Source organism: Annulohypoxylon maeteangense (genome assembly GCF_022496945.1).
Source record: "Annulohypoxylon maeteangense strain CBS 123835 unplaced genomic scaffold GGS22scaffold_2, whole genome shotgun sequence".
NCBI classification, from domain to species: Eukaryota; Fungi; Ascomycota; class Sordariomycetes; order Xylariales; family Hypoxylaceae; genus Annulohypoxylon; species Annulohypoxylon maeteangense.
The window spans coordinates 1,710,998-1,725,775 of record NW_025953249.1 but is presented as its reverse complement, the minus strand read 5'-3'; the positions used below and the strand labels follow the sequence as shown (position 1 = coordinate 1,725,775).

Sequence of the window (14,778 nt, the reverse complement as noted above, 5' to 3'; positions counted from 1 at the left end):
GCGATTGAGGGTTGCAAGGATCTGGGGCTTAAGCTGCCATGGCACGTCAACGGTCAGGTATCGAGCTAAGCTGCATTGAAAAAAAATTACGGAAGGCTCAAGTGCTGCTTTTATCGTTGAAGACCTTTTTTAGGAAGTAACCTTGCAGAACCTCAACGATTCGCATTGTACCGGACAAGAGATAGCAACTACGACACGACCAAATCGTAGAATTCGATTAGATCATTTAAACCGCAACCGCCCTGCATTAAGCCAGTTAATCGATTTCTCCTCACCCCCACACGGGACAACCACAGCCGTCACAATGGTCCAAACAAGTACGGTCCTGACGATATCAGCCGCAACGGCGGCCACCAGTCTACTAGGTACACATCCCTACTCCTCCTCCTGATCCTACTTCAACTATGTCCGCGACTCCCGTCAATGAGGACAATTCTCCCATTCGCAACGCCGTCGTTCCTCGGCAACCCTCCCTGTCCGAAGTGCAACCCCGCTAATACGTCCGTCTTGAAACAGCATACGCAATCTACTTCGACTACCAACGTCGCGTAGACCCCAACTTCCGAAGAAACTTGCGACGGGAAGAGCGACGACAAGCGCGCGCGGAGAAGGAGGAAGCCCAGGCGTTCAACAAGCAGAAGCGCAAGGACATCCAGCTAGTAATCGACGCAACTAAGGAGGAGGGATTCCCCACGGGCGTCAACGAGAAGGAGCAGTTTTTCATGGACCATGTTCAAAAGGGAGAAATGCTCGCCGCAGAACGTAAGTCACGCATATACCCTTGGTCTACATCATTGAGCCGGAGGAGAGGCGAAGATAGGAGAAAAAGGGAGGAAATTATAGGAGGCTATTCCGAAACAAAGAGCGACAAGCGCTAACTCTGAGCGATCCCTACAGCATCTCGAACGATGGAAGCCGCGCTAGCCTTCTACAAGGCTCTCAAGGTATACCCAACTCCGGGCGACCTAATCAGCATTTATGACAAGACCGTGGACAAGGTAAGAAGCCCAATGCGAAATCGCACATTCGCCATCACGAATATCCCGCTAACCATATACCCCTACGCAACAGCGAGTATTAGATGTCTTGGCCGAGATGATCGCCTACGACAAGGACCTCGACCTTGGCGCCGGCGGCGGCAGCGGCATCAACCTCTCAGACCTACCTAGCGCAGGCCTGGACTAGAAATAGGATAATAGGATAAGAATAGGAGTCTAATACACCCCATCATCCTCATCCGTACTGAAATCCTTAAAACGACACTACTACTCCCTCCACTCTTCCCACATGAAAACAGACGATTGGTAGATAGGCTTCGCTCACCTAGGGATTGGTTAAGTAAAAACGCCAACCTCCAGGTAGAGATAGACGAGAAGCCCCTGACCAAAAACAGTGAATGGTTCCCGCGGTATAAGAAGGGACCTAGGCACTTACGCAGAAAGGAATACCTTGAATACCATGTATGATATAATGATCGGTCAGCAGCATGCGCCTGGCCGTATACTCTTCCTGTTCGGATGTTCCGGTAGATAGGGCGGCTCCGCTGTACATTTTTTCACGATCATGCTCGGTGGCTGGTATAGACAAACGAATGGACCATGATTCTTTATTTTCTCTACCCAGCTGACTCCAACTCGATTGCTCAAGTGTGATGATATAGTCCAACGCCCCTTAACCATGCATCTTATACCTACCTAGGTACCCACAGGTAATCAAGCCTCGATCTTCCTACCCTTCCGATCCACCCTCACATCCCTCGGATCAAACCCGCCATTTCCCCAGGTCGCCCACTCGGGCGTCTCGGGACCCATATACTCTTCGGGCGTCCAATCGCCATCAGCGCCCCGTTCCTCAAGCAGTTCGAAGAAGCGCTGGTAATCAATCCTCGTATGCCACTTCCCATCCACCCTAAACCTCTCACTAGCAATAAGTACGCAACAACTATGCGCGTGCTCGGCCGCAATACCATATTTCAGCCCCCTCTCCCTTAACTTTTTATCGAGCGCGGTGACGAATTCCGTCACCTCGGCATAAAACGGTACATTCGCCATACTTAGGCCCGCGCCTGCGCTGCTCGACGTGCCGCAGTATGTCACGCCCTTAATCTCGACAAAACATGGTAATCCCTTCTCAATTAGGTCCGCGTACCCCTCAACCTCATCTTCTACATTAAATCCCTTAACAAGAGTCAGGCGGAAGACGGTGCGTTGCTTATTCCGCTTCTCGCGCAGGATCTCCAGGCAGCGCTGGAACCGCTCCCAGAAGTCGCGGTGCAGCGGCCTGTCGATCTTCCGTAGAGACTCCTTGTTGCTAGCATCTATGGATACGTATAACTGTGTGACAGCTTTAAGCGCCGCTAATTGGTCCGGGTGTTGCGCATTGCATACAAGGAACGAGGATATGCGCTCGCCGTGCAGCATCGCGAGGAACTCGTTGATGTGAGGGTAGAAGATTGGCTCTCCCACCAAGCTCAGCGCGCAGTGGCGGATGCGCATAGCTTCGGCGAACCTCTCGGCCCGGACGCCGGGGATGCCGCGTAGCATCTTGATTTTTTGGTAGTGGCCGGCCTTGACACCGTCGAAGATTGTCTCGGGAGGGTCGACGACCCAGCGCCAGGTCGTGCCTACCGGGTTCGTTCCGTGTCGCCAGCAGAAGACGCATTTGTTGGAGCAGGACAACGATGGTGTAGTCTCCATGCATTGATGCGACGCGATGCCGTAGAATGAGAATTTATAGCAGGAGCCGCGCCCGCGGAGCGCTGACTTGGTCCATCTGCATATCTTAACCCCTGAGTGCGAGCCTACGATAGTGTAGCCTTGCTTAGTTAATGATGCATAAGTAGGTGAGTTTTTGGGTACCATCTCTTTGATTGTCACCGGCGGTTTCCTCGATTTTGGTTTGTTGTATGTTGTGAAGTCTACAGCGATTGGTGTTGGGTTAATCGATTTTTCGGGTTTGTTTTGAGAGGCCTTCATAATTCTCCCAAGGTCTTCAACATCTTCGATATTTGCAGCATTCCCCTTCTTTGCCTTGCTCGTCGTTAAAGATGGGTCGATAACGACCTCACCGTCATCGTCGTCGCCGGAACCATATTCTTCGTCACTTTCAATGGCGTCTCCGCTTCCCGGGACTCCTTCCCCTAAAGATCCTGTACGAGCGACATGTTCCAGGATATCCTTCACACCGTCTGCCCATTCATCTAACCTTTCCCTTAGATCTCGTTTTGTGTCTGCCATTCCTAAGGGATAGGCTCTCTTACGACCCGTCAATCTAGCCATCCATTTGTCAACCTCCTTAGCCTGGAAACAAAACCCTTCATCTTCAGTCGGCCATCCTTCTCTGTCACCCAGGCCAAATACAGAGTAACCTAGTATACCCGAAAGTGGAGCTGTGTCGATCCTAAAGTCGTGATGGGTTTCACTCATATGCTCGAGGTAATTATCGTTGATAGAGTCGATGTTATAGCTCGGTACTAACAGAAGATAGAAATAGTCCACCGGTATATCTTGGTCCGTCGGTTTAGGTGCACTGATGAAATACTCATCGTAATCTATCTGGGCCAAATCTAAGACGACGGGGCTTAAGAAAGACTTTCCAGAGTTATTGGCTCGCTCTCTTAATAAAGTACCAAGATTTTCGGCAATTCCACCGGCGGTCTTCTCCGTGCTTCCGGTCAGGGATGAATAGAACACGAGTATTTGGATGGGACTTTTGCGACTCGGTTCTATGTCTTTTCGTGTATTATCTACTCTTCGTAGCTCGCCCTTGATGCGACGCGGTCCAGTAGTAACCTCTTTCGCCTTTTCTTTAGGCAAATCGATCTTCTCTTGCGGAGCTATCCCATTACTTCTCGGTATTATCTTCGTAAGTTGCTGATCTAGGTCTGATACGTTGGCCGTGGTACTGGTTTTCTGAAGGAGTTCTATGTACAACCAGACCACGACTAAGGTGCAGGTTATCGCAAATAAAATCGAGGGTCGGTGCTCGTGCCAGATGTCAAGGATACCTAAAAGATTGTAAGCAATTATTCACATACATTCGAGTACCAGGTATGTATCTTACCCTTGAAAGGCCCATTGGTATCTAAACCAAGCCCCCCTATTCCGCTTGCCATAGTTGGTAGTGCGGTCGTGGTGTCGAAGTTGACACAGCTTTTCGAGTTTTCTTTCTAGATGAGCAAGAGAAACTTAGCGGGGCATTAATAGCAACCAGTCGCATATGTAGAATTTTAAATAGAAGGGCAATTTAGGTCAGGAAGAGCCCCGCAATAACCCCCCAGATCACTAATATCGATATCGATAACGGGTAATAGATCCCCGGGGCATAACCTTGAAGTCGATTTCCACCCATCGGAAAACGACTATGGAACAATACAACAACGGAACTAGTCAATCTAATTTTGACTACACTTTGAGATAATATGGTATCATCAGCAATAATTCAAATAGCTATGCCGTACTATTTTGGTATCTAGGCCTCGATTGGTCTCAGCTGGTCTCAATAAGCAGCAAAAAGTTGATATCAATCCGCAATCCAAATATGACGCCTACAAGAGTAACTTTCAATCCATCCTTCTCATTAGCAAGGATCTCTTGAGTCCGCTAGTACAAAGGAAACCTGTCAGAACTTTGTCGCTATCCTCCTCTATGGGTAGGTATTGCGTATGTTACGCATCCGGGTCGCTGTCGACATTCGGGTCCTCCAAGAGTAAATCGGGAATCTTGCTTGCCACATCTGCGAATAGATCTCGGGCCCAGCAGACAGTAACCATAATTGCCAGCGCATTCCACTGGTTCTGGTTCATTTCCGATAAATTCACTTGGATTGGGATGTGACAGCAAGATAACGGGTCTTGTGAGTCCAATGTGACGATGAACAATATGTGCTTGAAGATGACGAGCCCGAATATTACCGGCGGTGTTGGCCTCTGGTCTTTGGGTATACGGTTTAATACCTCCCGCCACGATGCAGCCACCTCCGCCATACTGTCCTGGATGGGTACATGCATGTTGTCTTTGTCCGCATCATACATCTCTATTAATCGGACGTTGGGGGGTAAGGAGTTGCTGTACTTAGCAATGTCCCCATCGAGCTCAGCCCAACGCAGGACATCCTGAACCCTTCCCCTAATATGTTTGACGATTCGTCGTTCATCTTCATCTCGCGTAGCATCTGTTCTTGCTTTGCGTATGTCGCGGATCCGCCCGTGAATATCCATCAATCTACGAAGCGCGATAGCACCTATTCAAGAATTAGCTGATGTGAGAAACAAGCTGGCAATAATAAATTCAACATACCTCGATATTCGAGCCTTTCCGTGCGCGCGTATATCCTAGGCCGGGTGCTTACAGCGTGGGTTTTGATGTAGAAAAGGCCTTCTGGCAGAGGAATCCCCCGGAAGTGCATTTTCCAAGTTGAGGGCATAAGCGAGTATTCGTCTCGTCCCCTCAAAATTTGATTGAGGAAGACCTGTTCGTAACGCCACCCATCTTCCGGGTCATAGTCTTGGTTTGTTTCCTGAGTAGTTGAGGATGCTTCTGATTCGCTTGCAGTTCCATCATCACTTAATGCGATGCGTTCTTCTTCTTCTTCCACGTCGCTGGCGGCTCCATTGTGGTGATGTGCAGGGTGCTCTAGGGGTTCTTGCAGCAATTCGTCTTCGATTGATGCAATGGCGAGTACGTTGTTGTAGCTGTCTGCCACGCGATCTGGAGTTTCTGGCCTGTCATCTACCTTCTTGTCGTCCCCATAATTATGGTTGTGGACATGAATTTCGTCTTCTTCGAAATGATCACTATCTTCTTCCTTTTTAATAACGTGGCTAGCTTCTTCATCGTCGGTCGACTGAGTCGCATCCTCTCCCGTCCCTGGAAGTCCTTTCCACCCACGCCCTTCTACTTTGTCGGCCAATTCTTCATGCGTTTTCTTCTTAGGTGTCCAGGAATGTTTAGTAACACGGCCACCAAAGATCCTATTTCTCAAAAAGCCATTATTCGCACCTGCAGGTGTAATAGGCGAACTATTAGGTGCACTGCGAGAGAACCAACTAGTGAAGCCGGCCATGTTGTCGGTGGTGGACTTTTTGCTGTTCTAAGATTCTTGTCGCAAAGGATTTGAGGGTGATAAAATGGGTGATGTAAAGCGTGAATTGTGAATCGCAAAGAAGTCTGCAAAGGAGCGCAGCACTCAATCAGATGTGTTGGATTGGAGCTCTCTGTTTCTCATAATGCTGGATAAATGAGGAAGAAAAAAGATGATATGAACATCATTGATTTATTGGACGAAACCAGTGAAGATGTTATTCACAGTTGATTGAGGGTGACTCGTCAACTACTAGGCAGGTATTCAATGTCTTTCACATAACTGCCCAAGTGTTGTACCGCTTTTGGTCAGGTCGAACATACCAAATTGAAAATGAATTACAAAGTTACAATGATGGTAGTACCTAGTAGTAAAGGAGGTATGAAGTGGATAATTGTCACAGGTAGGCCGCTTCCGGTGAATGCGAATTCGTAACTGACAATAATTTGAAACTGCCTACTCTATACCTACGTAGCTGCCCATCGTTACGAAGATTTCTTAGCTACTACTTACAGATGTTTTTAAACTTATAAGGACTGATCGTTCTTGCCGGAATCTTGATTATGAATGGCACGTGTGGGTGGTCGCTTTATGTTGTATTTTGGCTGAAAGATAACCGTACTAGGTATGGCAAAGTGCGTGCATTTCTGGGCGCTGTGAGGTCAAGAGCTAGTCCAAAAATGGGATAGATAGCATAAATCTACCGATTACATAATGAGATCCTGCACGCAGCTACATAATATTAAGTCCTAGGTACCTAGGTACCCTGTGATGCGACATCAATACCTCCAGTCTGTATCCACTATTAGCTCAGGGTTGGCAGCCGAGTTCCAACTGTTCGGCTACCCCTATGAAATTTTTTGTAGTAGGCAGGTAAGTAACCTGGTAACTACAAGACTACAAGACCGCGACACACGCGCCGGCCTAACTTAACCTTAAACACCTAGCACCAAAACCCAACATTGAATGAGATGACATCTTCATGATCCATGATCTCTTCGGCGCATCCCTCTATCTACTCTTTTCAAGTACAACAATTACAACGTAAAGCTTAAAACATATTCCCCTCTTAGCTCCCCGTCTCTCTCAACGATATTCTCCAGCATACATAGTAGACGAATACGGCAACCCTTTACTTCGTTTGCACTTTATAAATTTCCACTTTTTTTTTCTTTTCCGAGCAAAGCTACCTTCAGTCCCTGACGATAATTCGGAACATCTTCTCTCATCGCACAGATAATCAATTACCTACATACGAACGCGCCCAGCTACTCAATCGTGATTACAAACCTCCTTTTCTTGTTGACAAGAATCATACAAGAAATGTGCATACTTTCATAAATTTACCATTCATTCCCATACCCTTTCCCGTCGCAAGCTATGGCTACAGACTGGAACAAACTCAAGGTCGTTGACCTAAAGGCCGAGCTTAAGCGCCTCGGCCTGCCTCAGAATGGCCTCAAAGCTGACCTAGTAGCACGTTTGACAGCTGCGGAATCTGAAAAGGAGGCTTCTCCCTCCCCTGACGAAGCTGTCGAGAATACTGAGGATGTGAACGGCGAGCCACAACCCGACCACGAATCGCCTCAGGCACCTGAAGTCGCGGAACCAACACCCCCAAATGAATCCCCTAAGCAAGCTGAAGTCGGAAACGAAGCCGTGCAGGCAGAATGGGAAACTCCTGCAGCTGTACCTACAGCCGAGGCTCAGTCTATCACGGCTCCGTCGTCCTCTGGCGCAACCCCTTTACGAGCGACCGAGGTTTTACAGGATTCGCAGAAACGAAAGCGAAGATCGTTGAGTCCCGCCCCCTCTACTCACGAGGTTACACATAAACGAGCTAGACAAGAAGATTGCGATAGCCAAAAAGGCCAAGTTGTGGATTCGATCCCGGAGAATGTCGACGAGGCAACACCTCGAAAGGAAGATACCTCTGTTCCTTCAGACGTCGAGATGCAAGGCGCTAAGGATGACGCGCCAATCGAGCCCGAGCCCGAGCCTGAACGCGATGATGGCATCGCCCAACCTAGTCCTACGGATAATGCTCCCTTAGCTGCTCAGAACGGACACCCTGAAGACATCACGATGAATAATGCCGAACCAACCTTCGAGGAACGTCACGAGGACACGCGCCCCCGAGAAGAAACTTACAACGCGTATCCAGCCGAGATAGAACGCGATGTCGCGCCGTCCATTCACCCAGCCACGTGTGCACTTTACATTAAGGACTTCATGAGACCCCTTCGAGCGCAGGCGGTTCAGGATCATTTACTAGGCCTCGCCACACCGGTAGGCGCTCCCATTGAAGATGGTACAATCGTTGATTTCTACATTGACAACATCCGAACACACGCGTTTGTGGTGTTTAATAGTATATCGTCTGCCTCAAGAGTACGCACTGCGCTTCACAACCGTGTCTGGCCTGACGAGACCAACCGCAAGGCTTTGTGGGTCGACTTCATGCCGTCAGAGCGCTTCGAGGAATGGGTTGATATGGAGCAGACATCTTCCGGAGGACGTGGTTCGACAAATCGTTATGAGGTTGTCTACCGTACCGATGAGGATAATAATGTAATTGCCAAGCTCGAAGAATTCGACAGCACGGGGCCTGCGCCAAAGCAAGCGCTTATTGCACCTGAGCCGCCGCCTGAGCGTAAGCAGTCTATTCCCACTGGGCCGTCCCGACCATTCGCCGGCATCGAAGGCGCACCTACGGGGCCGCGCGGGTTCACTGGAGGTCGTGGCGGCGCGGCGATGCATCCTAACAGGATGGCACGACTGGATGACGCCGGACAGCCAACTCGTGCCTTTCCTACCATCACGTACCAGCCTGTCTCGGACGAGTTAGTGAGACGACGACTTGACACAATCTCGGCAGCGAAGACTAAGAATTTAGACGGAGACTTCGGCAAAGATTACAAGCGTTACTATTTCGAGAATGGTGATACACTCGTTGACAGAGGCCCGGAGATCTTCTTAGGTATCCGCCCGCCCCATCGGGAACGTGAGCGCCAGCATAACCAGCGTGATCAGAGAGACCAGAGACGCGATCCACCACGTCCTCGCCGAGGTGGTCAAGGTGGTCGACGTCGTGGTGGTATGCCGATCTTCCACGGCGTTCCTCGAGGTGGCGATCGATTCCGTCCTGGAGATTCTTCCGGATCAGGTGCCAACGGCCGCCCTCGATTTTCAGACGACCGACCAAGTCGCCGCTACAGAGATGATCGCGGAAGTCGAAGGGATAGAGATCGATACTAACACACTAATTACCTCTACAGGTGTCTAGAGACAGCAACACCAAGCCAAAGTTAAGTGATATTGCTGTAAGGCATTCTGGAACCAACTGTATATGAACGAATTGAACGTACAGTGCGCGGTCCCCATTTTCCCGCGCCCAATTCGCAAACGCAATCAATCAAAAGTTTAGGGGCATTCTTTTTTTCGGAGCATAAAGAGACGCATAGGAACGAACAACAGCATTTCGCAGGACAGACATAGGACGCATTGTATGGAAAGGATACCCGGTCCGAAGGGGAGGAGACGGTGGCAAGGCAAGCCCGATTTTACGAGACGAAGAGGGCGACACGAGACGGCTTTTTGCAAGACAAATCTGACATGACGCCTCACTAATTAGGTACCTAGTAGGCTATTGCAAGACAAGTGTGCTAATAATTGATGATTCTTATACCGAGATCCTTCCCAAGCTTGTGCGCCGCTGATTGAAAATGCTGTTTTTATTCTGCGTGTATATGTGGATATCACCGCCCAGCCCTTGACTCCTCGTTACTAACCAACTACCTGACTAACCCCTACCCAGGAGTATATCCGTATACCTAACATAAAGGTAGCCTACCCCAGCATGAATGTGACGAGTGGGAAGAGAACTATATACATCAAGAGGAAAGATGACGTACTCCGACCCTACGAATCGTGATCACAATCCTGCAATTGCCTCGCCGCCAGCACGCCACCAACAACCGAGGACGCCCATAGCAATGTATCATCGAGGGAGCTCACAGCCGCCGGCCGCACATGAACACCATTGACGCAAGGATCGCGCTCCCATGCATTCGTTGCGCACCACGGTCGTCCATGCTCCCGCTCTCGCAACGCTTCGTCGCTTGAATACGTCTCGGTAAGATGAGACAGGATATGTCGATGGTAGCGTTCATAATGCGGCCTAGATCCACGAGACGAAACATCAGCACAGTACAGCCACATACGGATACAACGAGATAGACAAGACAAAAGCAAAGCCCAACTCACCAAGCAACCTGATCAAAATACCCCCCACTCTTCCACCCCTCGCCCTCCCTCCTCCTCCCCTCCGGCACATCCAAATACCTGCTCCTCCCAAACCGCCGTACCCTAACCTCCTCCCTCTCCACCGGCAAAAAAAGCGCCACATCAAACCGATCCTGCACGCGTCTCAACGACCGCAGCGCCACCGCCTCGGTATCAGACGCCGAAGCAGACGACCGTCCGATGGGATCATGTTCCGCGTCCCGCGCGAACAGCGTGAACCCCTCCACAACAACGAACCGGAACGGCACGATGGGCACGCCCGCGTCATCAAGTCGGATATGCTGGGTTTTCAGCGCCAGCCTCGTCGTGTCGCGCCGGAAGGCATCGCGCATGGCTTCGACGGCTGCGTCGAGGGTCCCGGGGGCTAACTCGTTCGCCGCGGCCGCCGCGGCGGGGGATATATCGTCGCGCTCCAGCTCCCCGTCTTCGGTTTCCTCGTCACCTTCAACGTGTATCCGCGCGCGTTCCTGCAGATTCGTTAAGAACCGCGGATTCGGCACCCCCGTCCTCGCGCGCTCGTCCGGCTCGTCGATATGTTTCGCGAGAAGCTCTATGTCGCAGCTCCCCACACAATCGCGGTCTTCTACCAGTATCGGCGGGTCGTTCGGGCCCGTCATATTCGCCACGAGTTTATCTTCCGGCCAGAGGGGCTGCACCGAGACCATCGGACCCCTTTCTATGCGGTCTTTGAAGAAATACGCGTCTTGGTGTATGACGGCGGTGTGCGGGGGGAGCTCGGGGTTGTATTCGTGGTTGCCGGAGGCCATTCGGCAGACGGCTTCGCGCAGGACGACGTCGAGGAGGAGGGCGAGTGTGGTCTTGCCGGCGGAGGTGCATCCGGATATCCCTATGACGAAGTTCTCTTCGGGTTTCGCGGGGATGTCTTCGAGACGGTGTCGGTTATGTTCGCGGCTATCGAGCTCCATTATGCCGTAGCACGACCATATTAACTGTTCAGTGTAATCCATCACGTAGTAATAGCTCGGTAGAGCAGGAGGTAAGGTGTTTAGAGGCACAGGTGCTTAAGCTACTCGGACGTTTGTGATACATTTCACTTCGATTTACTTTTAGATATCTTGTACCTTATAACTCACACTTAACACATTACTCGGTACTTTTAAGAAACACAACGGAGTTGGTAGATATATTCTCCTAACTGAAGGTCGAGTCTCCTGACTATCATACTAGGACCCTTCTCGAGGCCGGGAAATGATCTAGATGCTATGGATCATCGATATTCGACGCAAGGCGTGAAAATGAGTCGATGTTTACAAGAAACGGTCGATGCCGCTTCAGCCTCAATAGGTACCTAGGTAGTTCGTATAGGGCATATGCCTATTGCAAATATCGTGTGTTGGTGCTCAGATATTAACGTAACTGAAACAATTTTAATATCCTAGGTAATCCTTCGAGTTAGCGATTATTAAGACAATCAGGATTCATACTAACATTTACTATTCTAATCATTCATACCTAGACAATTGACAAATACACTTGACAACATATTTTGATATGTAGTATGAGGATCGGCATGTGCCGTCTCGCGTTAGTAAAATAGGAGAAATGGGACCACCACACCATTTGAGGCGAATACCGCATCATGAGCCCGGAACGATTTCTCCATCATCAAGTGATTGTTATTAGACGTTCTATACTCCAGTGGGTGTTCGTCATACAGTTAAAACCTGTTCATGGAAATTCTAGATTATAACAGATTTGTACCTATGTTTTGGTGATACGCTATGGACGAGTTAAACTCCGGGTAGCCATGCGATCACGCTTATGTTGGACCAAATGCGATTCATATGGAAATTGATAAGTTAGAACGAATGTAGATTGTTTGTAATTTGTCATAAAATGTCACATTAATTTCCCAGAAATAGACTCCTATCCCAGCCAGTTCAAATCAATAATACGTGTATGCTACATATGTAACTCTTTAAGCAGCACTGGCCAAAGGTTCTGGCTGAACGCCGACTCGTTCTTTGCTCAAGATATCAAGCATAAACTGGGATGGCCGGTTGTCCTTGTAGACAGTCTGACAGGCCTTGAAAGCCATCACATCCTCAATGTACTTGTCAAATAGATAAGCACTATCCATGGGACCACCTCTGGCCTCGGGATGGAACTGGGTCGAGAAGATTGGTCGAGAAACATGACGCATGCCCTCGTTGCTACCATCATTGAGGTTGACGAAGTACTCTTTCCATTCGTTTCCTAGAGTGCTGGCATCGACGGCATACCCATGATTCTGGCTCGTGATGTGGCATTGTCCGGTCGTCATGTCTAGAGCCGGGATGTTGTGAGCTCGGTTACCATACTTCAGCTTGATGGTCTGAGCTCCAGTTGCTAGAGCTAGGAGCTGATGACCTAAGCAAATACCCATGATAGGTACTTGAGAAGTCTCCATCAGTACTGCGAGGTTGTGTACAGTAGATTGACAGTGTGTTGGATCACCAGGGCCGTTAGAAATAAACACTCCGTCAAAATTGTCGGCAACCTTCTGGATCTTGAAGTCGTAGGGGAATACAGTGACGCTGGCTCCGCGGCTCACTAAGCTCCGAAGGATGTTCTCCTTAACGCCGCAATCGAGTAGCGCAATATGATATTTGGGGTCATGTGCCTCCACAACGAAGGGAGCTTTGGTGCTGACCCGTTTCACGAGGTTGATTTGGCCAGGATCGATGAAGCTTTCGTCTTCATCGGCATCGTACTCATCACCAACCGAGATTCTAGCAAGGGAAGAACCTTGCTCTCGGAGGTGGGTTACAATGGCCCGGGTATCAACACCTGAGATGGCAGGAATGCCTTCTCGGGCACACCAATCACCTAAACTCTCAACGGCAGTCCAATGGCTGTACTTCTCGGCAACATCGGCCACAACAATTCCTGCACATTGAATATGGGGAGATTCGAAGTGTCTCAATAGATTCCACTCGTCACGCACGCCGGAGGGTACGCCGTAGTTTCCAATTAATGGTTGGGTAAAGACGAGAATCTGGCCACGGTACGAGGGGTCAGTCATTGACTCCGGATAGCCAACGAGAGAAGTTGTAAAGACGGCCTCGCCGGAAATGTTCGAGTTAGCCCCGAAAGCTGTTCCGTGGAAAATGGGACCATCCTTCGTTGTAGTCAGCATTATGTAAAGATTGAAGTCGACAATGGCTATAACATACTCGAATAGTAAGTGTAGCCTCCATGCCAGAGGCAGGTTTCGTACCCCTGGAGAGAGTTTGGGGCATCTGCCTACCCAGACTACCTTCGGCAGCCTGGGCGGCGAAACTGCCGGAGGTAGAGAGGAATCGGGCTCGGAACGAGGGCCCAGCAGCACGGAATGCTGCGGGCTTCGTAGCCCTGATGATGAGTCGTGAGAACATTATGTTCTGAAGTGATAAAGAAAAAGGTTAGAGCTGGAGAGGTTATTCAATGGCCCCCTTAAGCGGAGAGAGACCGCCACAAGTGGTCTAAATTTGAGTTAGTCAAAGCGGTGAGTCAGTTCGTGATGTTAGACAAACCAGAGATATAATCCTGCGAAGATAAAGAGTTAGCAAAAGCCATGACTAAAATGATACCAAGGGATAGGGATAGGAGTCTTTCTAATGGTGGTGGTGTGGGACGCAAGGATAGGAATTGGGTTCCGTGATGTGGTTTTTTTATGATTCAAATAGGCGGGACACTGGTATGAAGTCATCCTTCAAAGGACGTATAAGGTGAAACTCACCTGTGATGTGAAGACTGACGAGCGCCCGTTCATAAGGGCAACTGTGGTAATTTCAACCAGGATCGGTAGGAGAAGGAAGAGATCAACTCAATTGGATTGAGAGTTTAGAAATCAGAAGAATATGAATATGAGCTAGTAAGAGGTGAATGGAGAATATCGTTAGGTCTTAAGAGGAGGATTGGGGAAAGAAAGGGAAAAAATTATGTTTTCTAATTTCTTAGCGGGGAACCAAAGGGCGATTTCGATCTGACTAGGTTCCGAATCTGCTAAGCTAGATGTTTTACCCCATAATTATAGTCCTTTGGGCCAATCAAAAACGTTATATTAACTGGTTACACATAATGATACCGGTCTGCCGCTGCCGCTACCTTATCTGCATCCCCCCCAAAAGAAAAAAAAAAATCCATCATGGGCCGAAAACGGCCTATCAAAGTGACTAAACCCTAGCCTTAAATACCACAACGCCCCTAATGTCACTGAAGGGATAGTGCATACTAGGTACAGTTACAATGTCACAACGAATCGTCGTATTTTGATCTTAGTCACCCGATGCATACGCATTTATTAATATGTTCTTGATGAGGAGAAATTCCTTACGATTGGTTCTATTGCCGTGAAATTCTTAATAGTTTCGTCATTATTGATAAAAGAATCATACAACTCTTGCATTT

General features: G+C 49.1%; 6 protein-coding genes across 6 annotated transcripts; 2 read left to right on the top strand and 4 right to left on the bottom strand.

The window, feature by feature from the left end:
* The first annotated feature begins 78 nt into the window (after positions 1-78).
* GGS22DRAFT_66729 (mitochondrial import receptor subunit tom-20) lies at positions 79-1,449 on the top strand. The gene is made up of 4 exons (XM_047967731.1): positions 79-365; positions 517-762; positions 898-998; positions 1,072-1,449. The coding sequence occupies exons 1-4, from the start codon at positions 305-307 to the stop codon at positions 1,183-1,185; spliced, it is 522 nt and encodes a 173-aa protein (XP_047822889.1). The 5' UTR covers positions 79-304; the 3' UTR covers positions 1,186-1,449.
* Positions 1,449-4,218, bottom strand: GGS22DRAFT_66738 (radical SAM superfamily-domain-containing protein). The gene is made up of 2 exons (XM_047967732.1): positions 4,063-4,218; positions 1,449-4,006 (listed from the first exon to the last, which is right to left on the bottom strand). Exons 1-2 carry the CDS (start codon positions 4,112-4,114, stop codon positions 1,713-1,715), a joined length of 2,346 nt encoding a protein of 781 aa, XP_047822888.1. The 5' UTR covers positions 4,115-4,218; the 3' UTR covers positions 1,449-1,712.
* A 168-nt stretch (positions 4,219-4,386) lies between these two features.
* On the bottom strand, positions 4,387-6,560 carry GGS22DRAFT_153013 (uncharacterized protein). Its single transcript, XM_047959779.1, has 2 exons — positions 5,298-6,560; positions 4,387-5,241 (listed from the first exon to the last, which is right to left on the bottom strand). The coding sequence occupies exons 1-2, from the start codon at positions 6,061-6,063 to the stop codon at positions 4,667-4,669; spliced, it is 1,341 nt and encodes a 446-aa protein (XP_047822887.1). The 5' UTR covers positions 6,064-6,560; the 3' UTR covers positions 4,387-4,666.
* Positions 6,561-6,936: 376 nt separating this feature from the next.
* On the top strand, positions 6,937-9,774 carry GGS22DRAFT_153012 (uncharacterized protein). The gene has a single exon (XM_047959778.1). The coding sequence runs from the start codon at positions 7,462-7,464 to the stop codon at positions 9,337-9,339; it is 1,878 nt and encodes a 625-aa protein (XP_047822886.1). The 5' UTR covers positions 6,937-7,461; the 3' UTR covers positions 9,340-9,774.
* A 228-nt stretch (positions 9,775-10,002) lies between these two features.
* Positions 10,003-11,312, bottom strand: GGS22DRAFT_184627 (uncharacterized protein; the record flags this gene model as incomplete). The annotated part of the gene is made up of 2 exons (XM_047964209.1): positions 10,003-10,261; positions 10,348-11,312. 2 exons carry the CDS (start codon positions 11,310-11,312, stop codon positions 10,003-10,005), a joined length of 1,224 nt encoding a protein of 407 aa, XP_047822885.1.
* An 873-nt stretch (positions 11,313-12,185) lies between these two features.
* Positions 12,186-14,470, bottom strand: GGS22DRAFT_153011 (small subunit of carbamoyl phosphate synthase). Its single transcript, XM_047959777.1, has 4 exons — positions 14,108-14,470; positions 13,902-13,914; positions 13,563-13,850; positions 12,186-13,507 (listed from the first exon to the last, which is right to left on the bottom strand). The coding sequence occupies exons 3-4, from the start codon at positions 13,761-13,763 to the stop codon at positions 12,326-12,328; spliced, it is 1,383 nt and encodes a 460-aa protein (XP_047822884.1). The 5' UTR covers positions 13,764-13,850; positions 13,902-13,914; positions 14,108-14,470; the 3' UTR covers positions 12,186-12,325.
* Positions 14,471-14,778: the final 308 nt, after the last annotated feature.